Source organism: the organism of the source record quoted next, unplaced genomic scaffold (assembly GCF_019419815.1).
Source record: "Pyrus x bretschneideri cultivar Hongxiangsu unplaced genomic scaffold, Pyrus_bretschneideri_v1 Contig70, whole genome shotgun sequence".
NCBI lineage: Eukaryota > Viridiplantae > Streptophyta > Magnoliopsida > Rosales > Rosaceae > Pyrus > Pyrus x bretschneideri.
The window spans coordinates 1,544,722-1,571,254 of record NW_025999810.1 but is presented as its reverse complement, the minus strand read 5'-3'; the positions used below and the strand labels follow the sequence as shown (position 1 = coordinate 1,571,254).

Sequence of the window (26,533 nt, the reverse complement as noted above, 5' to 3'; positions counted from 1 at the left end):
TCCTTGACTAAATTACGTTGCTTCTAATTTCGAGGATGAAATTTTCTTAAGGGGGTAGATTGTGACATCCCGTCCCGAGATTTATTGTATTTTATTCTCAGTAATAGTGAAATTATCCAAAGAACCTCTGTGATGCCACGTAGGCCTTCCACATTTACCTTAATTTTCCTTTCACTTTTCCAGTCTTATTTTACCATTTTCGAATAGTACTCATGTTTATAAATAGGTGGCCGCAAACGGAACTCAATTCGGAGTTATAACGAACAAGTTATGTTCAAAACAGTGTAAAATCAGACCATACATGATATTTGATTCATTTAATGTACAAGTAGGAATTAAAATAATATTTATTTTAGGTTTGAAAACCCACACTTGTCCCTTCACACATATCACCATCATTTTCCTTCTTTTTGGCTGGTTCCTACGTCTCTCTAGCTCTCTTTCTTTCTCTCTCTCTCTCTCTCTCTCTCTCTCTCTCTCTCTCTATCCACTCAACTCTCCCTCACCATTTCTGAAAATCCCTATCTCTCTAACTCTCGACACTTTCTTTCTCTCTCTAAGCCGAGAGGTCAACCTTTCATCCCACCTCAATTCCTTCACGAATCGATCCCCAAAACCATATTTTGAACATCCATGTGACTCAAGGAACATGAATATGTGGTTGCATGCATCATTGGGTCATTGTGGAGTGATCCACCATTGAAACCGAGAACTTCATAGCTCTTAAACTTGAACCCAGGTGAAACTATGCCTCATTTTTATTATTTATTGGGTATTGTTGTTGTTCCTTGATCTGTGAAGTTAATTTCACGCGAAAACTCAAGGGTTTTACCCTCTGTCATTTTCTGTACTTCTAACCCAACCCCGACGACGAACTCCAATGAAACGTCATTGAGTTCGAAGTTGGTGGGTGTCCCTAGTACATCGAATTTCTCCCCTCTTTGTCTCTATGATAAATTGGGTGAAATGTTAAATTACCATTCGAGACCTAACCTATGCAAGCACATCTATATCTCTTTTCCAGTTTTCGATGAGCATGAATGGACGAACTCTGGCGAGTTCGCACTATGGGTGCGCGGACCCCTTTGAAATCGAACCCAGGTAATTAATAACCTTGTTGCATGTCGGTTTTTGGTTAAAGATCATTGAGTTTGACATGTATGCACTTTTTTTTTCCCATTCCCCAATTTTTGGCAAAGGACTGGGGAATTACAAGCCATTTCAGCTAGTTCTAAGCACAATTCATGTCCCACTTAGGTATATTTTTGTTCATTACCTCTTGAGCTTCATTTTGGCTTTTGAATCTTCGAATTTGGTTTAGAAATGAACCCGTTATGACCATTTGAAGTTTCCCGGCCAAGAATACGACCTTCTTCTTCATTGGGTCCTGCGGGTGTGACCCGTGAGCCCAGATGGTCTAATCCGACTCGATTGAAAAAAAAAATGCCCAAAACCCAATCCATGAACCAGCCTAAAACCCATAACCCGTTAAACCTAACCCGGGTCCATGAGACCGACCCATATCCACTTCTAAAATTGGAGGGAATATTTCGTTGGAATATTTCTTTAACTCCCAGTTAACTTTAACAGAATATTCCTTCTTAGGAGGGAATATTTCGTTAAAGTTAACTGTTGACTGTTTGTTGACTTTTTCGAAATTTTCTCAGAAACCCTCCCAGGCTAATTTCGACGCCCCGAGTCCATTTTTGACATCCATTTAGTGAAATTCCAAAGTTTTAACGTAGTTGACCCCCGAGACATCTCGATTGACATTTTAGGGTTCACCATTGACTTTTTACAAAATTTTCCCAGGACCCCTTTTAGTGTATTTTGACCATTGGTAAAAGCTATTACGTATGAGACTTCTCCATTCGTTATAAATGTTCTTACTCTTCTTTTACTGCAATTTGTCTATGCTCTAACATCACTTGTGTGATATGGGTTGAATCCCACTCACATATGCACTCTAAATTAGTCACTTTTATGTTTTAATTTATTCACATTTTCCACATCACTACACTTTATAGCTTCGTCACCTTTGTATGTCTATGTGGACATTCCAGGTCAGACTATTTCAAATTTATTATTACTAATTTTTTTTTTTTTTATAAAATCATTAATTCTCCCTTACAATTTGTATGGAATTAATTGTATAAATCAAACATTCAAATAGGGGTGTTTTGGGCATCAAATTTTTTTAAATGTGTAAAGTCAAATATAATTAATGAATTTACTAATGTGGAATCTAGTCAATGGGTTTTATTCCAATAAAAAACTTACGTCGGGTTTTATGTTGAGAAAATTAAGTTTAAGGGATCAAATTCATAGTTTCAATTAATTTTATAATTGAAAAATGTAATTTTATCCTTAATGTGGATAACATATTGTTCTTCTCTTCCATTAGTTCAATAAGTAAACTTTTTGTTTCAATATTAGGTTTTAGGAACAAAATCAAAGTTGCCAATTATAAAAGTAAGAAGTTAATTAGCTAAAATTAAAGTTGAGAGGGGGGGAATTGACAATTATAAATGTTTAGGGGTAATCGACTATAATTAAAGTTCAAAGGTGAAATTGATAGTTCCTTACAAGTTTAAGAGAGAGGGAATGACACACCCTGACCGAAATCAAGGCGTGCTGGCCGTCACGTGACAGTGACGTAGCCATGTGCACAGTGCGGAAGCAATAATAATAATAATAATGCGAATAAATAAAAACCAACTACTAGCAGTACTAGCTAAGATAACATGCTAGTGCGAGATTAAGTGTGATAACACAACCAGAGCACAAGTAGCCTAAGTGTAGTTCAGTAGGACAAATACTAATTATACAGCACCCAAAGGTGACCATACAATGGTGATAATCTGTTAGAGCTGTCGTGGATTCCTTGCAAGCCACCAAAAAGCACTCCTAACTAGAACCTGGAGAAGCGCAAAACAGAAAGTGTGAGTGGGCAACACAAAGCTTTTCAAAATCATTTCATTTCTAAAAGTTCTAACCCCTCGCCGTAAAACCTGTATAATTTTCCAGAAAATAGAATATATATATATATATATATATATCACAACCATGCTCAGAATAGCAAAATTCACCAATATATCATGTCAAATATCTCAGCATGAAAAAATATGTAAGCCAGGTGATATAACTCAATGCAAATGATATGTCAGCCGGAGTCACCTAACGTGACCTGTAAGGCTCAAATCCACATCTCAACAAATATACCAACACACGAGTCAGAACCACCTGAAGTGGTCAGTACGACAGGGCTGGGTGTAAATAAATACGCTCAAGTGCTACAATGACGTGAAGACTGTACGAATAATCGCAGGTCACCTATGAGTCAGAACCATCTATAGTGGTCTGTATGACAGGACTGTGCACCTAACTTGCATCCAAGATGAGCGTATGGTCAGGGAGGTGAACATCACATGAAGGATTGTGCCCTAACTCTGGGCGGGAGCACTAACACCGGGGTGCAGGTTTATGAGCTCTCAACACATCTCACATAATCATCAATCTCACAACCATAATCTATAAACTTACCTGGCACTTCCCTGTGTGTCCGCAGCACCAATCATAAATATATGCAACTACTAATGCATGAGTAAAATAGGCAGATACTTTGCATGGCATTTCAAAACGTATAATCATTCAAATTCATTTTCTGGGAAAAATACCATGTATACAGGTATGTACTGAAAACCAAAAAGCCACTCACTAGTATGTGGAAGGGTCGTAAGCTCCGAGCCTCGATTGACTACGCTCGTCCTGAGGATAGGTCTCACCTATATGCGAAACAACTATATAAACATTAATTTAAAGCACAAACCAAAACTAGGTAATAACTTCTCAAACATTGCTCAAATGGGGTTTTTGAATATACCTACGTGACCTACTCAACACAACGAACATCTCCATATTTTTAGAAAAATTTTCCGACCACCCACACGCCACCACATGCCGGCCATGCACAGGCACATGCCTGGCACACGTACGAAAACCCTAACGACGTTAGGGAATATTCAGTCCAAAAATGAAATATACCGTTATATGTACTTGATGTCGTTAGTAACGCCGTTAGTATATTCCGTCAAAGTTGACGGAATATTCTTTGTCTTCTCAAGTGTTCCTTGCTGAGGCCACCTCCGGCCGCTGTCTGCGTCGCTAGAAACTGGAAAAACTTAGAACTTCAATATCTTTTTCATTTCTCAACCAAATTTCATGAAATTTGTACCAAAACGAAGCTTACAACGAGTAGAACAAAACCTTACGACTTTTAGAACTTAAATACAACAGAAACTCGCCAGAAAAACCCAGGATAATCCAACCAAACTTGAAACTCGCCAAACTCAACTTCCCGACATCCAAAACACTTCGTTTTTTCTTCTCTGAGCTTCGTGAAGACGTTCTAAAGCTCCTTAGAAGCTTAAAATTTTCCAAAAACTTCACGATCACGATTACATGAACAATACCCAAATCGGAGCTCACGAGAACTAGGGTTTTCAAAGGTTTTAAGTCCAAACAAAGGTATGGATCAACTCTTAGGCCTGCAAGGAGTTTGAATGTAAACTTTAAAACCTCGATCCGTGCCTGAAATGGTTGGTTAAAGGTTTGTCCGTACGCTTGTACGAAAATGGCAAGAAAATCCGAAAGAGGGAAGAGAGAGGTCTGAGTGTTTGTGTGTATGGTACGTGGGAGTGTGTGTGTGTGTGTGTGTGTGTGGTCCAGCTTGATCACCAACCAAAAACCACAAAAAGCTAAGTTCTAATTGGGTCCAAAATGATAGGGACTTAACATAAATGGTCCACATCCAAAGTAAAACCACACCACACCATAAGCGTTTAATGGTACTTTAGTAATTTCACACCATCGATACAAATATTTCGGGACGGGCTATGATAACCTATCCCCTTTAAGAAAATTTCATCCCCGAAATTACACAACAACAATAGCAACAAACAAATCACTAGTAATCATAAAACAGGCATGGATACAATTCTCTCATCCTGTCCTCTGTCTCCCAAGTGGCCTCCTCAATAGAATGATTTCTCCACAAAACTTTCACTAATCTCACAGTCTTGTTCCTCAGAACCTTTTCTTTCTAATCCAGAATAGTCACTGGCTCCTTATCATAAGTCAAATCTGGATTAATTTCCAAAGGTTGAGGAGGTATCACATGCGACGGATCTAAAACATAGTGACGAAACATGGACACACGAAAAATATTATGCACTTTAGACAGCTCTGAAGGCAACTCAAGCCTATACGCAACTTCACCGACTCGTTCGGTGATCATATACGGTCCAATGTACCTAGGACTTAGCTTGCTTTTCTTCCCGAACCGTACCACACCTCTCTACAGTGATAATTTCAGAAACACCCAATCACCTACATTATACATCTGGTCAGTGGCATGTTTATCTGCTAAGCTCTTCTGTCGATCCTAGGCTACCTTCAAGTTAGACTTAATCACCTAAATATTCTGAGTAGTCTCCTCCACTATCTTAGGGCCCTCCAAAACTCTTTCACCAACCTCTAACCAACATAAAGGTGTACGACAAGATTTGCCATAAAGTTCCTCAAATGGTGTTATACCAATACTCGAATGAAAGCTGTTGTTGTAGGCAAATTCCATCAAATCCAACCGCTTGTGCCAAGCTTCACCAAACTGCAATACCGAAGATCTTAACATATCCTCTAACGTCTGAATGGTCCTTTTTTATTGTCCATTTGTCAGAGGATGATATGTTGTACTAGAAAGTAACCTCGATCCCAGAGCCTCCTGAAATGTCACCCAGAACTTAGAAGTAAACCTGGGATCACGATCTGAGACAATACTAACAAGAACTCCATGGTACTTCACAATCTTCGATATAAATAATTCAGGTAATCGGCTTAAAGAATACTTCTCCCTCATTGGAATAAAATGTGCTGACTTAGTAAGCTGATCAACTATCACCCAAATGTCGTCATAACCATTATGTGTATGAGGAAGCTTGTACCCAAAATCCATAGTAATATTTTCCTATTTACACTGTGGAACGGGAAGCGGCTGCATCAACCCAAAAGGCTTTTTCCTTTCAGCTTTAACTTGCTGACAAATGGCACACCTACTCACATACTCAATAATTTCTCTTTTCATACCCAGCCAATAATAAAATGGTCGAATAGTATGATACATTTTAGTACCTCCAGGATGCATTGCATAAGCTGAAATATGCACTTCATGAAGAATTGCTTTCTTTAATTCCAAATTATTCGACACATACATTCTCCTCTCCTGCATAAGCATGCCATCAGTTTCCCGAACTCTGAGATCTTTCTTTTTCCCTTGACTTCTTGCTACAATTAACTCCTGGACTTCTACATCATCCATCTGAGCCTCAAGCACTCGATTAATTAAAATTGGTCTAACTTGAAAATTAGCAAGTAAAGCTTCCTCCCGATCTTCTACCTCTTACTTCACTCCAGTTGATCTCAAGTCTACCAGAAGAGGAACATGACAAGCATACAAAACGATAATAGGGCCTTGAGATTTTCTGCTAAGTGCATCAGCTACCACATTTGCACGACCAGGGTGATAGTCAATCGTGCAATCATAATCACTAAGTAGTTCCAACCATCTCTGCTGTTGAAGATTAAGATCCCTCTGAGTGAAGAGATATTAAAGACTCTTATGATCCGGAAAAATCTTACATTTTTCTCCATAAAGATAATGTCTCCAAATCTTCAGGGCAAAGATAATGGATGCTAACTCCAAATCATGTGTAGGGTAATTCCTCTCATGAGGCTTTAATTGTCGTGAAGCATAAGCAATCACCCTACCATGTTACATTAGCACACATCCCAGACCATTCAAGGAAGCATCACTGTAGACCTCAAAATTACCACTATCATCTGGGAGTGCTAAAACAGGTGCATGAGTGAGATAATACTTCAACTGCTGGAAACTCTGCTCATAATTATCATCCCACTCAAATTTAACCTCATTTCTAGTCAATCTCGTCAATGGCAAAGCAACGACTAAAAAATCTTTAACAAACCGTCTGTAATATCTTGCTAAGCCAAGAAAACTCCATACCTCAATGACGGTTCGAGGTTGCTCCCAATTCTCCACCGCTGCTACCTTTTGAGAACCCACCTGAATACCTTGAGTAGATATGACGTGTCCCAAAAATGACACTTGATCCAACCAAAATTGGCATTTGCTAAACTTAGCATACAATTGGTGTTCCCTCAATCTCTTCAACACCAAAGTGAGATGTCGAACATGCTCTGATTTAGACTTAAAGTATACCAGAATATCGTCAATAAAGACAATGACAAACCTGTCTAAATATGGCTGGAATACTCGATTCATCAAATCCATAAAAGTTGCTGGTGCATTCATTAATCCGAATGGCATCACCAAAAACTCATAATGACCATAATGAGTCCTAAAAGCTGTCTTAGGGACATCCTCACTGCTGATCTTCAAATGGTAATAACCAGACCTCAAATCAATCTTAGAAAATACACAGGCACCTCAAAGCTGATCAAACAAATCATTTATACGCAACAATGGATAACGGATTTTAATTGTTACCCGATTCAATTGCCTATAATCAATGCATAGCCTCAAAGTCCAGTCTTTCTTCCTCACAAATAACACTGGAGCTCCCCAGGGTGAAGTACTAGGCCGAATAAAACCTTTATCAACTAATTCCTGTAACTAAATTTTCAATTCCCTCAATTCAGTAGAAGCCATTCGATAAGGAGTCAAAGATATAGGATCCGTACCTGGAAGCAAATCAATAATGAACTCCACATCTCGGTCTGGCAGCAATCCAGGTAAATCATCAGGGAATACATCAGGAAAATGCCTGACTACTCACATATCCTCCACACTACTAGGAGCAACATCATTCAACACCACATGAGCTAAATATCCCTAGCAACCTTTTGATAATAATCTTTTTGCTCTCACAGCAGAAATAACGCCATGCCTCACCCCACTCTGCTCACTCACAAAAGTAACTACAAGTAATCCAGGATGATGGAAAGTAATTGTTTCCCCATAGCAATCTATATTGGCATAATTATAATGCAACCAATCTGTGCCCAAAATCACATCAAAATCAACAATATCTAACGGGATAAAGTTTGCTGGCATAACTATATCCTCCACCATCACTAGACATCTTGGATATACACAATCAACATAACATCTCTCTCCTCTAGGCATAGCAAACTCTAGATCATACCCTAGAGGTGTAGGATGAGGTTGCGTCACTTGAGCAAATGTATGAAAAATGACAGAATGTGTAGCACCACAATCAATTAACACTCTAGCAAAGTGACCAAGAATATTTAACATACCCATGATTAAGTCAGGATTCTTTTGAGCATCTTGCAGCATGATGTTGTGGATACGCCCATGGGTCTGCTGTCGTCCACCACAACCTCTATTAGTCTGACCACCTCAACCCTACATATTATGCCCCTGACTAGGCTGACCAGACTGCCTTGAAGATCCTGCACTACTGGAAGCAATCTCTCCTTGCTGGGGCTGTCCTCGCTGGTACCATTGAGATCCACCAACTGGAATGGAAGGATACGGCGTATAACCTCCAAAATATTGAGGATAACCACTCTGGTAATAAGGATCCTGGGAATACTGATACTGCCCTAAAGCATAAGGAACTGCGTCACCCTGATAATGGTAAGCACCACCACGACCCATCTAACCATAACTACTTTACCCTGGAACTTACTGGAACGGCACTGGTGGTGGCAAGGAAGGTTGCTGGGGCATCTGCTGATTATGAGGACAACTTACAGCTCTATGTCCCATCTATCCACATGTAAAACATCCACTGCTGCACCGTCTACACTCTCCAAAATGCCTATTGTTACATTTGCGGCACAACGGAGCCCTTCCTCTACTATCATCTCTCTGTCTCTAGAATCTAGAACCCCCAGAAAATATACCACCTCTTCCCTGACTAGTGGCACTAAAACCCCCGTTGGAAGAACTGGAACTAGCTCCACTTCTCTTAAAGCTCTGAGTCTTACAAGGTCCTTGAGATGCTTGACTTTGCACAAGAAGCACAAGGAGTAGTGGTCGCCATAGAACACCACTTCTTCTTAGTACCCAATCTGAAATGACGAAGCATCTTAACCAGATTAGCAGCAACTTCCAAATCATAGCGAGACAAATCAGTGAATCTCCTGTAATACTCATTCGCCGTCATCTTCCCCTATCTCAATTGAGCAAATTCTTGCTTCTTGCGATCAATATACTTAGGAGGAATAAACCTTTTCTGAACAACTGCTTAAACATTTCCCAGTTAGCTGCTTTCTCTGGTGTCTTCTGATGCGAGATTTATACGCACTCAAATTAAACCCTCTTTTTGACAATTGTAGTATAGATATAAGTAGGGATCGTTCTAGGCCGGGGATTAGGAGGGATTGCTAATCTAATGAAAATTGACTCAAAGATGTAAAAATATGTTTTAAAACACTTTAAATAGACTCACAAGACTCTTACTACTTATATGACTCAAAACAAACTTTAAAGACTCAAAATACTTAAAAACACAAAATAAGATAGATTAAGACTAAACAAATATGGGGGGGATTGTGTTTGGACGAGATTAAATTAAATGGACAGATTATAAATAAAACAGATTGTAAGACAAATTGTGATAGAAAATATGGATGATGGGATAGCCAAGGGATACTTCTCCACACATGTTACACTTGCATACAAGATGATTTTCGGTTGGTCTTTCGATGAATTATCAAACTCAACACCCCGGGTTAATTAGGTCTGCTTAAATTAACCGTCAAGTTTTCCTTAAGTTAATGAATTGGATGATTGCATGCGACAACCCAAAGTATTCCCCACAAGTTCCCTACATGAATTTCATAATAGAGATACAAGCAAGAATCATTAAGCATCATGAAAACTATAAGTGTTGACGAGGCATTCGTTACTATGAATTGCATGAAACTTATGCCAAGAATTTACTTAACGCGATTGTTTATAAGCAACCTCCACTACTTGTGAATATAAGTTCATAACTATTAGGTGAAACTCACTTATATTCTAGCGTCATATTCATGCATGAAAATTAAGCGTGCACTCTCAATAAACATACATAAATAGGTTATCAATCAAATAGTTAAACAAATTGAATCCACAACTCATGAAATTCCAACCAAAGGTAATCAATTCATATTGCAAGCGTAAACATGGTTTCGAATCACCCCCTAGCTATGGGGGGGTTTAGTTCCTCATACGTACACAACAAAGATACGTAAATTTAATCATTGAAATCAAGGAAAAGAAAACACCTAAATATTCCAACAACTCAAACTTGAATTGTATGAACGTTTAGGCCCTTCTCCTCCTCTTTGTTGCGGCACAAGGTCTAAGGATAGTGTTTTGGATTGGTGTTTGTATGGAGGAATGGTTGGATAGTGTTTTGGAGGGTTGGGGAGTGGTGGAAATAGAAGAGAAGAATGCTGGAAATGAAGATGGGGTGCACGGCAAGGTTGTTTCAGCTTGTGTTTTTGTGTTTGAAATGTGTATGAATGGAGGTGTGGAATGGTTGACAATTGAATGGTGTTTTGTGGCTGCAATGGATGCTTATTTATAGGTGGATGAGTGATTAAAAGAGGGAATATGACAGCTAGGAGAGAATGTGGCTGCCATCATGAAGAGTGAAGCTGGAAATGCATGTGAAAGGTGGAAAGCAAAGGGATACACGGCAAGGGCTTGTGTTAGGTGATGGGTGCATGTGTTGGCTGAATTAATGAAGGGAATGCATGTGAAAAACAGCTAGGTTGGTTGGTGATGAATGCATGTGGATTAAAGAGTGAATGGTGGCTACAATAATGAAAAGGGAATGTTGGAAATGAAGGGGAAAGCTGGAAATGCAAGGGGAAACTCACGGCAAAGATGTGTTTTGGGTGCATGTGTGTGTGAATGGTGGTTTTGCATGGCTTTGATGGATTGTTTGATTGGGCTAGAGGTTTTACATGGCTCAAAGGATTGTTTGATTGGGCTAGGCCCTTTGTTTTATGTCCTAAAGTGCATACAATGCCTTCAATTTCGTCCAACACTTTGGCTCCAAGCATAAGCTATCCATTCCAAGCCCAATTTTGCTCCAAAATGCTCCAAAATGCACCTTTTTGCTTCCTTAGCCATATGAACCTAGAAACACACGAAAATGGCATAAAGGACTCAAATAACTAAAGAAACACAACGTAAATGCATGAGAACAAGCCAATTAAGTCGCATAAATATGCTCCTATCATCTTTGGATAAGCCTCTTGTTTTCCACTAGGATGCTGGTTCTTTACCTAAGAACCATATAGTCATCTTGACCCACCTTTCATAAGGAATATTCCCTTGACTTTGCAACACTTGGAAAGTCTTTTCAAGATGGTCGAGCCACTGCTTTGCCCCTTCATGACCTTCATTACCCTTAAACTTATCCAACTTTAAATTATACATAGTCTCCAAGGGTGTCATTTGAGGAGGGCGGAGCGCAAACTGAGTAGCAGTAGCAATAACTTCCCCTAACTGAGCTATATCGGGGAAACTAGGCTCAGCTGAACGACGTGGCTCTCTACGAGGCGGCATAGTTCTGATAGAAGACACTAAAATAATCAGAATATTCACAAAATATGCAAGACTACCAAACCTAGGCTCTGATACCAAACTGACACACCCCGACCGAAATTAAGGCATGCTGGCCGTCACGTAAGGGTGACGTAGCCATGTGCAAAGTGCGAAAGCAATAATAATAAAAAAAAATGCGAATAAATAAAAAACAACCACTAGTAGTACTAGCTAAGATAACATGCTAGTGCGAGATTAAGTGTGATAACACAACCAGAGCATAAGTGGCCTAAGTGCAGTCCAGCAGGACAAATACTAATTATACAACACCCAAAGGTGACCATACAATGGTGATAATCTGTCAGAGCTGCTGTGGATTCCTCGTAAGCCACCAAAAAGTACTCCTAACTAGAACCTAGAGTGATGGAAAACGGAAAGTGTGAGTGGGCAAAACAAAGCTTTTCAAAATCATTTCATTTTTCAAAAGTTCTAACCCCTCGCCGTAAAACTTGTATAATTTCCCAGAAAATAGAATATATATATATATATATATATATCACAACCATGCTCAGAATAGCAAAATTCATATGACATCCCACATCGCCCAGGGGAATGATCCTTATATGTATATTCCCATCCCTACTTAGTACGAGGCCTTTTGGGAGCTCACTAGCTTTGGGTTCCGTAGGAACTCCGAAGTTAAGCGAGTAGCGCTCAAGAGCAATTCCATGATGGGTGACCCACTGGGAAGTTCTCGTGTGAGTTCCCAGAAACAAAACCATGAGGCGTGGTCGGGGCCCAAAGCGGACAATATCGTGCTACGGTGGTAGAGCGAGGCCGGGAAATGATCCACCCCGGGCCGAGATATGACAATTGATGTCACAATCCAAAACTTGGCTCTGATACCAATTGTCACATCCCACCCCGGGGTGGATCACTTCCCAGGCCCGCTCCACCACCGTAGCACGATATTGTCAACATTGGGCCCTAACCACGCCCTCACGGTTTTGTTTCTGGGAACTCACACGAGAACTTCCCAGTAGGCCACCCATCATGGAATTGCTCTCGCGCGCTACTCGCTTAACTTTGGAGTTCCTACGAAACCCGAAGCCAGTGAGCTCCCAAAAGATCTCTTGCTAAATAGGGATGGAAATATACATATAATGATCACTCCCCTGGGTGATGTGGGATGTCACAATCCACCCCCTTAGGGGCCCGACGTCCTCGTTGGCACACCACAACCAGGGATTGGCTTTGATACCAATTATCACATCCCAGCCCGGGACGGATCACTTCCCAGGCCCGCTTCACCACTGTAGCATGATATTGTCTGCTTTGGGCCCCAACCACGCCCTTACGATTTTGTTTCTGGGAACTCACACGAGAACTTCCCGATGAGTCACCCATCCTGGGAGTGCTCTCGCGCGCTACTCGCTTAACTTCGAAGTTCCTATGGAACCCGAAGCCAGTGAGCTCCCAAAAGGCCTCGTGCTAGGTAGGGATGGGAATATACATATAAGGATCACTCCCCTAGGTAATGTGGGATGTCACAATTCACCAATATGTCATGTCAAATATCTCAACATAAAAAAATATGTAAGCCAGGTAATATAACTTAATGCAAATGATATGTCAGCCGGAGTCACCTAACGTGACTTGTACGGCTGAATCTAGAGCTCATCCATCTAGCCGGAGTCACCTAATGTGACCTGTACGGCTTAAATCCACATCTCAACAAATATACCTATACACGAGTCGGAACCACCTAAAGTGGTCTGTACGATAAGACTGGGTGTAAATAAATACGCTCAAGTGCTACGATCACGTGAAGACTGTGCGAATAATAGCGGGTCACCTATGAGTCGGAACCACCTATAGTGGTCTGTACGACAAGACTGTGCACCTAACTTGGATCCAAGATGAGCGTATAGTGCGAGAGGTGAACATCACGTGAAGAACTGTGCCCTAACTCTGGGCGAGAGCACTAACACCGGGGTGCAGGTTTATGAGCTCTCAACACATCTCACATAATCATCAATCTCACAACCATAATCTATAAACTTACCTGGCACTTACCTGTGCACTTACCATAATCATCAATCTCATAACCATAATCTATAAACTTACCTGGCACTTACTTGTGCATCCACAGCACCAATCATAAATATATGCAACTATATAGGTATATACTGAAAAACAAAAGCCCACTCACTGGTGTGGAAGGGTCGTAGCCCCCGAGCCTCGATTAACTGCACTCGTCCTGAGAATAGGTCTCACCTATATGCGAAACAGTTGTATAAACGTTAATTTAAAGCACAAACCAAAACTAGGTAAGAACTTCTCAAACATTGCTCAAATGGGGTGTTTGAATATACCAACGTGATCTATTCAACACCACGAAATCTGTATATTTTTAGAAAAAATTTCTGACCACCCACGCGCCGGCATCGCGCAGGCACGTGCCTGACACACGTACAGAAACCCTAACGGCATTAGGGAATATTCCGTCCAAAAATGGAATATACCGTTATATATACCTGACGCCATTAGTAACGCTGTTAATATATTCCATCAAAGTTGACAGAATATTCTTCGTCTTCTCCGGTGATCCTCGCCGGAGCCGCCGCTGGCCGCCGTTTGCGTCGCTGGAAACTGGAAAAACTTAGAACTTCAATATCTTCTTCATTTCTCAACCAAATTCCATGAAATTTGTACCAAAATGAACCTTACAACAAGTAAAACAAAACCTTACCACTTTTAGAACTTAAATACAACGGAATCTCGTCGGAAAAACCCACGATAATCTGGCCAAACTTGAAACTCGCCAAACTCAACTTCCCGACGTCCAAAACACTTCGTTTTTTCTTCTCCGAGCTTTGTGAAGACGTTCTAAAGCTCCCTCAAAGCTTAAAAACTTCCAGAAACTTCACGATCACAATCGCATGAACAATACCCAAATCAGAGCTCACGAGAAACTAGGGTTTTCGAAGGTTTTAAGTCCAAACAAAGGTATGGATCAACTCCTAGGCTTGCAAGGAGTTTGAATGTTAACTTTAAAAACTCGATTCATGCCTACAATGGTTGGTTGAAGGTTTGTCCGTACGCTTGTAGGAAAATGGCAAGAAAATCCAAGAGATGGAAGAGAGAAGTCTGAGTGTTTGTGTGTATGGTACGTAGGAGTATGTGTGTGTGTGTGTGGTCCAGCTTGATCACCAACCAAAAACCACAAAAAGCTAAGTTCTAATTGGGTCCAAAATGATAGGGACTTAACATAAATGGTCGACATCCAAAGTAAAACCAGACAACACCACAAACATTCAAGGGTACTTTAGTAATTTCACACCATCGATACAAATATTTCGGGATGGGCTATGACAGGGAATCATCCAATACGTCTTATACATATATAGATAAAAAAAACCCACATATTCATCTGATTATTAAACCACTTAATAACCAAGTAATGCTAGGAAGGCTACATAATTATACTACATTAGTAATCGTATGATATTATAAATGACTCATCAACATCTAATCACTTATTAATTGACATGATATATACACATTATTGGTCAGTTTAGATGGTACACCAATGTGATACAAAATGTAGTATAACATTATTCATAATAAAATGTAAAATGAGTTTCTCATGAACCATTTGATAACCATTTAGTTTTTAGTTTTTAGTTATTAGTTTTTTATTTTTAGTTTTCACTTTTTTGAAAAATGAAATATTGTTTGTAACTATTTTCAACTTTCAGTTTAAAAAGTAAAAAAATAAACACTGAAAATCAAAGTGAAATCTCAAAATCAAATTTTGAAAGCTCAAGAAAGTATTTGAATTTTCATTTTCTTTAAACCTGAAAACTAAAAGTAGTTACAAAACAAATTTTAATTTTCAAATGTAAAAAAAAAAAAAATGAAAATACAAATTTCATCGAACGACATTTTAGTAAATATAAAAATAAATCGACAAACATGTGTGCTTTGATGGTTCAAATTCGTATTTGGCGAGAGTCGAATATAAGACATATCACTTATAAAATAAGAAGAATACTATTAGATTGTAATACTAAATAACGAACGTTTAATTGTATAAAAAATATCTCCCTTTGGGATAAACTAACAAAAGTACCGGTCGTTACACCTCACCTCCTCAACTGAATCAGTTGCTTTGGAGCTTGATATCAATGGACGCTCTAAACCCCACCACAGCCCCCAAATCATGTCTACCCAGAACCCATTTTCTCAAGGCCCCTCTCCTCCACTGCCCCTTCAAGCCCATCACACTCTCTTTTCACAATTTTCAAATTCACAGACGTTCCTTCCGGCGGCCACCTCTCTCCCTTTCAGTCACCACCACTTGTGGGCTGAAGACCCCTCAAGACAGGAAGAAGAGCAAGAAGAAAGGAAATAACATAACCAAGCAGATTATACTCTCCGAAAGATTGCCACCAACTCTGGTGGAGAAGAGTGGCGACGCCGACGGAGGCGAGGAAGCTCCGGTGAAGTCAGGGAGTGGGAGTGGGAGTGGGAGTGGGAGTGGGGTGATGGGTCTGATGAAAAGGTTGTCGAGAAGGGTTCTGTCGGTTCTGTCTTATCTGCCTTTGGCTATTGGAGAAATGTTTGCCATTGCTGGTCTTATGGCTCTGGGTATGTTGAGTTTTTGGGTTTTGTTATCTTTGAGTAAGCAGCTTAATGACTTTTGCTTTTGGCTTTTTTCAGTTTGTTGTTTGCTAAATCGGGTTACTTGCTGGTGTGCTTGTTAGTAGTTGCTTTAAATTTGGGTTTTTTTTGAATTTTCAATCCAGGTAGCTTGTTTCCCTGGCTAATAACTGTGGGGTGGAAATAAAATTTGATTTATTTGTTTTGGATAATTTTTTTGTTTTTTCATGAAAAATTAGAGTTTATAGGCAATGCTCTTTTCGGAATGCTCATAATTGTAAGCAATGCCTTGTTTTGTCTTATGAGGTATTGTAAAGAGAGATGTTTTTATCTTCATGTGGAATTTTAAGTAGGCCTTGTGTCAATGCAATACTTCTGCAGGAACTTTCATTGATCAAGGTGAGGCCCCCGATTTCTATTTCGATAAATACCCTGAAAGTAATCCCGTGTTGGGAATTTTCACTTGGAGATGGGTTCTCACCCTTGGGTTTGATCACATGTTCACATCCCCCATTTTCCTTGCACTATTGACTCTCCTTGGTGCGTCACTAATGGCCTGCACTTACACTACACAAATACCCCTTGTCAAGGTTGCAAGAAGGTTTGCTTTCATTTTTCGTTTTACTTTATGATCCCTAACTGGAAATGAGTTGCGCACTGCCCTATTAACCGTGGATTTAATTGGTAATAACAGATGGAACTTCATGCAATCTTCTGAGGCCATCCACACAAGCAGGAATTTTCAGACTCTTTGCCGAGAGCATCAGTTGAAGATTTCGGTGTTGTTCTTATGGGAGCTGGATATGAGGTTATATATTTTTATATTCTTCTTTCTTTGTTTACTCTTTTTAGGAAACTTTTATTTTTTGTTAATTCCTCCCCCTGAATTATTTTTATCTCCTTATATTTATAGCTATGTGTTCAATATGGGTCGCTTCATCCTTTCAGGTATTCTTGAACGGGCCTTCTTTATATGCTTTCAAGGGGCTGGCTGGTCGGTTTGCCCCTATTGGAGTACATCTAGCAATGCTGCTAATAATGGTAGGTGGAACTCTTAGTGCAAGCGGGAGCTTCAAAGGAACAGTTACGGTTCCACAGGGTTTGAATTTTGTTATAGGAGATGTGATGCACCCTATCGGGTTTCTCTCTACTCCAACTGAGGCTTTTAATACAGAGGTTCATGTCAACAAATTCTACATGAACTACTACGACAGTGGTGAGGTGAATGTTTATGTGCTCTATTTTGTTTGCTTTGTGCTACCTTATCTCGCATGTTCTAAATGATAACGTTTATAATGACGTAATCATCTCCCAATTTTGCTTGCTCAGTACTGCTAAATGCATAGGTGGTTTACCTTTTCATCCCCTCATTTGTGTCCCAGGTATCACAATTTTACACTGATCTTTCACTATTGGACCTTGATGGTAAGGAGGTGCTAAGGAAAACAATCAGTGTAAATAACCCTTTAAGGTATGGAGGGATCACGATTTACCAGACAGATTGGAGTATTTCGGCGCTACAAGTTCTCAAGGATAATGAAGGACCCTTTAATTTGGCGATGGCACCTCTTAAGATCAACGGAGACAAGAAGCTTTATGGGTCCTTCTTACCCATTGGAGATGTGAATGCTCCTAATGTTAAGGGAATGTATGTGATTCTCCTACTGCTATATCTTTTCTTGTACCATTTGAATATGGAAGCTAAATTCCCAATTGGTTCTTGTTGGTGTTTCGAACAATTACAGAAGGCTCAATTGGGATGGAGAACCTTTAAAGCTTAGACGTTGCTTTATTTCCCCTGCCCCTTCATCCTTAAAAAAGGAGGGGCAGTGACCACATCTTTATTGACAGATAATTGTTTCCGGTTATTGCTTACCTACATTCTTTTATCTAATTTCAGATCAATGCTTGCTCGTGATCTACAATCGATTGTCCTGTATGATCAAGAAGGAAAATTTGCTGGAATCCGACGACCAAGTTCCAAGCTTCCAATTGAAATTGATGCCAACAAAATTGTTATTGTAGATGCAATTGGGAGTAGCGGTCTTGACTTGAAGGTGATGCCTAAACATTTTCTTCAAAATTGGTGTACAATTTTCTTCAACTGCATCCATTCTGCCTTGAAAGTAAATCGTGTTCTTATCAGACTGACCCAGGAGTGCCGGTTGTATATGCTGGATTTGGTGCTCTAATGCTCACTACTTGCATCAGTTTTCTTTCTCATTCACAGGTAGAATTCAATTGTACGTATTACCAGTCAGTGTTTTGTGTTTATAAACCAGAAATCATGTACCCCAATTTTGATGAAGGTTAAAAATGGTTTATATTTGTCTTCATCAAGTAGGCTTACATGTAATCTGGTGTCATCAATTGGCACTGCCTCTATTATAATCGAACTTTATAGTAGGATCACATAAAGTTTCTAATGCACAAGTATTTGTAGTTTGGGATGGTATCATAGATGGGTGCCTATATCTTACATTGATATTTCTTTCTTTGGTTTTGTTATACGTAATTGTTACGATTGTTGAAACTGTTCCCCCAAATTATTAATCTATGCTTATGTTCTTTGTTTTCTCCTCTGCTCAAATTAAAGATTTGGGCCTTACAAGATGGAACAGCAGTGATCGTAGGAGGAAAAACTAACCGTGCAAAGGCAGAGTTTCCAGAGGAGATGAACCGCTTGCTTGATTGTGTTCCAGAATTAGTTAACTCGCCTCTTTCCAGGCAATCAGATAGCATTGTTGGCTAGTCTTTGAGGCATCTAAGATGGAATAGCTGTTCTTCTGAGCACCGAAGTTAAATCCAGATATCGCTCCAGTTTAAAATGATTGCACAAGACTTTAAACAAAAAGAGAGAGAATTCATTACAAATTTATGAAGCAGAATTCAACACGTTGGCAGAGCAGTTGAATTTGTTTTGATATGTATACGTACCGGCATTATACCATTGACAGTATGGTTTCCAGTGCAAGTGCAAAGTCGAAGCTCTTCAATTGTATGTATTTATTTATATATGTCCAATTTTTTTCTCCAAAAACTATCAAACTTACCATGCACATTGCAACAGTTGAGCCGCGTTCGATTCGTACAAGGGTACCATTCTTTACATTGACTTGGCTTTGCATTCTTTCAGTTTGTTTGTGCAAATGTGTTGATACTTGTTTCTTTTGGTCGGCCAAGATGATTGCAACATTAATTTCCCGGGTTTAACTAGTCATAATCAGTCATATTACTTTTGCCTTTTCACACACGCGCCAGCTGATAGCAGGGCACTGGATTGATAGCTTGGACTTCAAGTAATGCAATCGAGCTTTAGAGAAAGCTCTGTTAATGGTCTTGACTGCATAAAACCTTACCTCACCCCCCCCCCCCTTTGCTGTAGTGATTGCTAATGATCTGTATTCGGCTTCTGTCGAGGATCTAGCCACTGTTGTTGCTTTTTAGCATTCAAGCTTACTTAATTTGATCCAGAAACACACTGGTAGACGTTCTGTAAAATGGCGATCTTGCCCGGTCTACCTCTGAATAGGAGATTATGTTCAAATCACTCCTTTTGAAACTCTGCTTAGATCCTTACATTTCAGCTTTATTGAGAAGATTCAAAACATATTTGGTTTTTTACACTAAAGGGTGAGGGATTTGTGCTAATTCACGCAGAGCCTGAACCCGAAGATGATCTCATTTTTACAGTTAATATCTTTGCACCGAAATTAAAAAGACTAGAACCTGAAGAGTCTCTATTGATGTTGATGCTCCAAATCTTAAAAAGCTCAGTTACGATGGCAACATGTTGGTATTTTACTCGTCAAAGGATGTGAAAACCCTAAGGAACGCCAGAATTAACTTCGCGCGGACCATGCAGGACGAACCTTTGAATTTGCCCATCATGATGTTCCTCTTGTACAGAGGCTTTTTACTGTAATTGTCCACGTTGAGTATCTACCACTTTCAGGTCCTATTTTCGGGGTAAGTATATGCTTCTAACCGGTTTTCTTGGAGGCTCGATCATAGCCTTTTTATGTCCTGGAAATATCGAGTTTTGATAGTCATTCATTCGTCTCTACTTTTATTTCTCGTGAAGGATCCCAACTTGGTACATCAGTACATCAATATCTTGTGCATATGTTCAATAAATCCTTAGCACTCCCATGTATTGGTCGATCCATTTGGCAACACAACGAGGATGACGTAGAACGTGAAAGGATTTCACCAGAGTCTCTGCCTATTTGTTTGTTGTCAAGCCTCAAGACTGTTTGCACGAGTGGATTCCAGCGGCAGCCAGATGAGATGAAAGTGGTGGAGTACCTGTTGAAGCACAGTGAGTTTCTGAATATCACGGTACTTTATACCCCCCAAGTAACTATTTAGATGAAGAGATGTGGAAGGACGTTTTTCTTCCATCCTGGGTTCAAACCACCTCTCTTCCTCCGTAGTTTAAATGAATTTAAAGTAGATTATTTTATCGTCTATTAAAAGTATAAATGAAACAGAGATGGCCTTGCGAGACGGGGTTTATTATTGCTTTATTTTTACTCCAAGGTTCATTTTTGCTTCGTTTTTACTTACAAGGCTTCCCTTTCCAAGGTTGTGAATGGTCCTTTCTTTGGCAAAATGTGAACGTGTTTGGAGCACTTGTGCTTTCGATTGTCTTTCTGTTTTAGGTTTTCTATAGCGGCCGTTTGATAATCATTTCAGTTTTAGTTCCTTGTGAAAACGATATCTAATATGCAAAACTTCGGTTGCATTGAGAATGTTATTGAGGAACTTGTATATGAGTTTACACTTCTAGGGTACAAGGAGCCTTACAAAATAAGATACAGTAAGACCTTCCGCTCGATTAGACAACGATCAAGATGCGTGCATAACCGGGTACGGTGTACCAATGATGATGCCCAACTTGGATTAAGCTAGTTGCAGGACTTCTTCACGCTTGAGGTCGAACACCCTGATAAGAGTGTCTTCAACAACCTGGATGAAACCCAAATGGATTTGATCAATTATTAAGCTAAGAAGCAAAAATTTCGGCAGATAATGTGAATTCAAACAAAAGCGGTTCAGTGGTTCAAATAATATTCACATGGATGAGAGTTACCTTATCGGGAGTAGATGCCCCAGATGTCACTCCAATAGTGACAGGACCTTCCGGCAGCCAGTTTTCTTTCTCGACCAACTCGCCATGCTACCAAAGAAACACGACAGACAGTTATGATACGTACCAAAAAGACAACAAATAACTGTACATGTAATTTTGTTTCTGTCACTATTTTCCGAAAGAACAACAACGTAAATTTGCAAACCATAACAAACTAAATTGCAGTTCTATGGCTTCAGAGACTCACATTGAGCTTATAAGCTATTCTGTTTCCAGGGCCTATTCTCTTCTCACTATCAATCCAATACGAGGGAATTCCACGTTCTTCTGCAATCTCTTGTAGGTGAGAGGTGTTACTTGAGTTCCACCCGCCAATGACTAACAAAAGATCTAGCTTTTCCTCTACGAGCTTGTACATTGCATCTTGTCGCTCCTGTAAAAGGAGTATATACATCACCGTGTACATTCTCAAAATTTTAAATTTTCTTATAATGTATACAAAACTATAAACTAGCTTCACAAGGGTATGCAAGTTGCTGCTGCAGTGGGGCATTAGAATAATAAACACAATCTTATAAAAACATAAAACACAAAGCATGGTTACAAATTGTTCCATGGCACACCAACTACATAGAAATCTAAACCAAACCCAAAAAACCATGAACTAGAGAAAGAACTTGCCTGAGTTGCATCACATATTGTGTTGAAGCTGACAAAGTGGTCATTTATATTTTCCACTCCGTGCTTACGCATCATGGTCTTCTCTACTAATTTTCCTGTTAGATTGCAGATGCAATCAATAATTTACTCAAATAATCTGTTTGCCGCAGATGGACCAACATAACATAACTTCAAGGACTAACCAATCTCTTCAGTTTCCCCCTTAAGCATTGTTGTCTGATTTGCAATCCCAACTTTTACCAGGTCTCTGTCTGGATCAAACCCCGGAGAGAGTGCCTTTTTAAATTTCTGCATTCAAAGCCAATAAAACACTTCAACACTGCCTGATAGTATCACACAACCAAATGAATTGATATAAGCAACTTAAAACAGCACCTCCATAAACGCCTCTTTAGTTGAGCTAGACCCATTAAGTTCCCCGCCAAGAATATAGTCACACACATACGTTGCCTGAAATAAATTTGACATTAATAACTAATTAGCTTGACAAACAGAACAACTGAAGCTAAAGAGTAAAAACTTTTTAACTTCGGCGGCAGTTCTATGAGAAAGTACAAACCATTGTATACCTCATCCATGTTTTTGACTATAACGTACTTCCCGGCAAAAGAAGCAGTGGCCACAGTCTCCTCATGAGAATATTTCCCATGAATGATCGAAGTGTAATCTCCTTTCTTGTGCTTCTCCACAGTATTCCAAACCTTCACACGAAAACACCAACATAACATATCAGAACCAATTTAAATTTTCATCAAAAATATTAAACGGACTAAAAATAAAATTGCCAACCTTGGAAACCCAGGGGCAAGTAGTGTCAACAATTTGAACATCTCTGTTACTCAAGTCGAGCATCTCATCCACTCCGGCTCCGAAAGCAGGCAAAATGACCACATCGCCCTTGTTCACCACCTCAAACTGCTTTTGACCTTCCTCTATCGGAATGTTCTCCACCTTCATCTCCTCCAACCTCTGCTCATTTCATCTCAACACAATCAATTAGATAATTAACTAATATTTTTTTTTTTTAATCACAGACGATATTAATACTCAAAGCTACACTAATGGAGCGTTTTAACCTCGGACAATCCACATCCAGCAACCAGTGGCAAGCCACGATTATCTACTCCTTCCTGGCCTGGAGAGGCTATGGAGAATTTCACTCTGCTCATGGCCACAGTCAAGTAGACTCACCAACTCGGAACATCAGGACCTCCCACATTTTTTTGTTAATACAAACAGCAAACCAAATACAACTGCAAAAATTAATTATGCACCTTATTGACCGTTGGATTGTGGATGATTTCGTTGGTGATCCAAATCTTATCATCGGGAAACTGCTTTCTGGCCTCGTAAGCAATCTGCACGGCTCTCTCAACGCCCCAACAGAATCCGTACGCCTCCGCGAGCTTCACCGTCACGTTTCCCCAGGTGTACTCGAACCCGTTCTCCTTCAACGTCTTGATAATATCGCCTTAAAACATCAAAACTCAACAATTAAACTTAATTAATCGACTAATTAACTGCTTAATTACTGATTCCGAGGTGTAGCTGCCCCGATTACAGCTTTCTCACTTGTGTACTCGCGGTTCATGAGCTCCAGTGTCACCTCTTTGTGGCCGAAGCCTCTGCGGTTGTAGTTCTTGCTTCGAGTGAGGTTCTTGCGGAAGACCTTGGCGTCGAAGTCGGACTCGACGGAGGAGGAAGAGGAGTCGCCGGAGCATCGGACGGTGAAGGGTTTCCGGCAACTGAGAGATACCCTCCTGGCGAGGCTCTCTGAGAGGAAGAGATCGTTACGCGGTGGAATTCGGCCGAAGTGGAGAGTGATCGCCATGGCTGAGAGAAAGGGAGAGAGAGACGGAGAGGCGCGTGGGGAGAGACTGGAGTTGGTTGGCACTTGGCAGTGGCGGTGTTTCTTTTATCTTGTGGGCAACATTGTGCCCGTGCCCCATGAATATTACGTGTTTTTTTATATTTATTATATATATATATATTTTTTTTTTTTGTGGATTGTCGTTTTACGTGAAGAATCGGGACTTAGGGGTCGTCGTTTTGATGCCTGGATGGCAGGGGCGGATGTGTGAAATTACCGAAAAGGTTACGGTAAATGGCTGGTTGAATGAATCATAATAGGGAGATGAACGCGTGGCTTTTGGAATGTTCCAACAAATTTGAAACACAAATAATGGCTCTTACCATATAAACATATTTGGACAACAAAATAATTTTGTGGATTAAGAAATTTTGTCTAAAATTTGGTGGCTCGAAAACAAAAATGGATTTGGACAACAAAATAATTTTGTGGATTAAGAAATTTTGTCTAAAATTTGGTGGCTCGAAAACAAAAATGGAAAAATGTAGAAGTACGTAATTATTTGGAGATTCATGTCATTTAGTGATATGTAGTATTAAGAAATTTCTCAAGTTTTGAACCAATTTGATTTCATTTGATAAAATTAAAGCTACAAATTATAGATCTGTACATTTTGATGCTCCGGCGTTTGGGCACACTTCCGGCGTTTGGGCACACTTCCGGCGTTTGGGCACACTTCCAGCTTTTGGGCACACTTCCGGCGTTTTGAACGGACCCTTGAAGTTATGCACATTATTAGTGACTGGCTATAAGCCTGTTTCTTAATAGCATCAGAGTCAAATATACCGCCAACAAAATTTCATGCTCGACGAGAATGTAATCCTTTCCTGAGGGCATTTTGTGCGTTGGAAATAAAAATGCACCATGACAACTTATTCTCGACAGAGGACTTTTGGACGTCAGATACAGTGCTTTTTTGAGGATATTTAGGGGCCCTAAAAAAAATTGGTCACAAATGACAAGTGTGGAGCTTAAAATAATTCCAAAAATTCTTGAGACGACATGTGAAATTTTATTCAAAGAAGAAAAGATTGCCCTTAATAAATGGGCAGGCTTCTCAGATGCTTCCACATGTAGCTCACACCCCTAGAGGTCTCAACAGTTGAATACGACTGCCCACAGCTCACCTGCCCTTGCCAAGGAATTAAAGATAAGAATTAATTACCCAAATCATATCTTTAATACATTCCCAATTGAAGATTGATTCCAATCAAGTAAGTAATCCTAATTTAAATCAATTAGGGATAATTACTCCATTATCTCAATAACTAATATCCTATTAAATATCTTGGAAATATTTAGAGAATATCTCTCCATTAAACACTATATGGCCGCCCCTAACCCTATAAATATTTCATATTCTACCAAATTTTGAGAGGTTTTGCAACCCTAAAAAGGCCCTAAACACTTTAGTCCCCCCCCCACCCCACCTCGTGGGCGCGTGAGGCTTAGGTCTCTGATCAAAGGTATTGATTGTTTTGCAGGTGCATTTTCGTCAAGACTAAAGACGGCGGAAATTTGCATCGACAAATTGGTGCTTTTATTGAGAGCTGATTCAAAACACTCGAAGAAGCCTCTGGCATTTGTTTCTTGAATTTTCTATTACGTTGAATTTCTCACATGCCATATCAATTAATTTTTCCTAGAAAAGTTTCTTGATCAATCCCTAGAGAAAGGATACAATGGTAGGTGATAGGAGCATAATTAGGCGACTTACTTAGCTTGTTTTCGTGCATTTATATTGTTAATTCCTAGTTGTTTTAGTAGTTTAAGCCATTTTCGTGTGTTTTTAGGTTCATATGGCAAAGGGAGCAAGAAAGTGCATTTTGAGGCTATTTGGAGCATTTTTGGGCATGGATTGGATAGCTTAATCATGGAGCAAAGAGGATGGACGAAATTGAAGCCTTGTATGCTCTTTAGGACATAAAACAAAGGGCCTAGCCCAATCAAACAATCCTTTGAGCCATGCAAAACCCCTAGCCCAATCAAACAATCCATCAAAGCCATGCAAAACCACCATTCACACACATGCACCCAAACACTTCCTTTGCCGTGCATTCCCAATCCCTTTCCAGCATTTCACATGCATTTCCACCTTCCTACTTCATCATTTCACCACATTCTCCCTCTTTAATCCACATGCATTCATCATCATTCACTCTAGTTTCAATTCACATGCAAACACATGCATTTCAAGCACCAAAACCTTGTTGCCGTGCCTTTCCCTTCCACTTTCCAGCCGTTCCATTTCATTATTGCAGCCACCATTCACTCTTTAACTCACATGCATTCATCACCAACCAACCTAGTTGTCACTCACATGCATTCCCTTCAATAAATCAGCCAACACATGCATTTACAACACAAAACACCTTCCTTGCCGTGCACTCCCACATGCATTTCCAGCTTTCCTCCTTGCAATTCCACATGCATTTCCAACCTAGCAACACCCCTTTAATCATTCCTAGCTGCAATTCACATGCTCTCCCATCCATTCTCTCCCTATATAAACCACACACACTTCATTCATTTGTCATTCAATTCCACACCTCCATTCACAACACAAACACACACCATTCCACACCATTTTCCCCTTGTTGCCGTGCATTTC

At 39.9% G+C, this 26,533-nt stretch overlaps 2 protein-coding genes across 2 annotated transcripts; one reads left to right on the top strand and one right to left on the bottom strand.

Moving 5' to 3' along the window:
- The first annotated feature begins 15,648 nt into the window (after positions 1–15,648).
- On the top strand, positions 15,649–19,411 carry LOC103962549 (cytochrome c biogenesis protein CCS1, chloroplastic). Its single transcript, XM_009375263.3, is given in 9 exon segments — positions 15,649–16,264; positions 16,658–16,877; positions 16,971–17,001; positions 17,004–17,084; positions 17,225–17,497; positions 17,659–17,924; positions 18,177–18,333; positions 18,423–18,506; positions 18,873–19,411. Coding segments are annotated over 9 exon segments (1,731 nt in total). The 5' UTR covers positions 15,649–15,801; the 3' UTR covers positions 19,029–19,411.
- Positions 19,412–21,000: 1,589 nt separating this feature from the next.
- LOC103962553 (4-hydroxy-3-methylbut-2-enyl diphosphate reductase, chloroplastic-like) lies at positions 21,001–23,898 on the bottom strand. The gene is made up of 10 exons (XM_009375267.3): positions 23,625–23,898; positions 23,327–23,523; positions 22,842–23,021; positions 22,622–22,753; positions 22,428–22,502; positions 22,235–22,340; positions 22,053–22,147; positions 21,619–21,804; positions 21,372–21,458; positions 21,001–21,247 (listed from the first exon to the last, which is right to left on the bottom strand). Exons 1-10 carry the CDS (start codon positions 23,881–23,883, stop codon positions 21,182–21,184), a joined length of 1,383 nt encoding a protein of 460 aa, XP_009373542.3. The 5' UTR covers positions 23,884–23,898; the 3' UTR covers positions 21,001–21,181.
- Between the last annotated feature and the right edge of the window lie 2,635 nt (positions 23,899–26,533).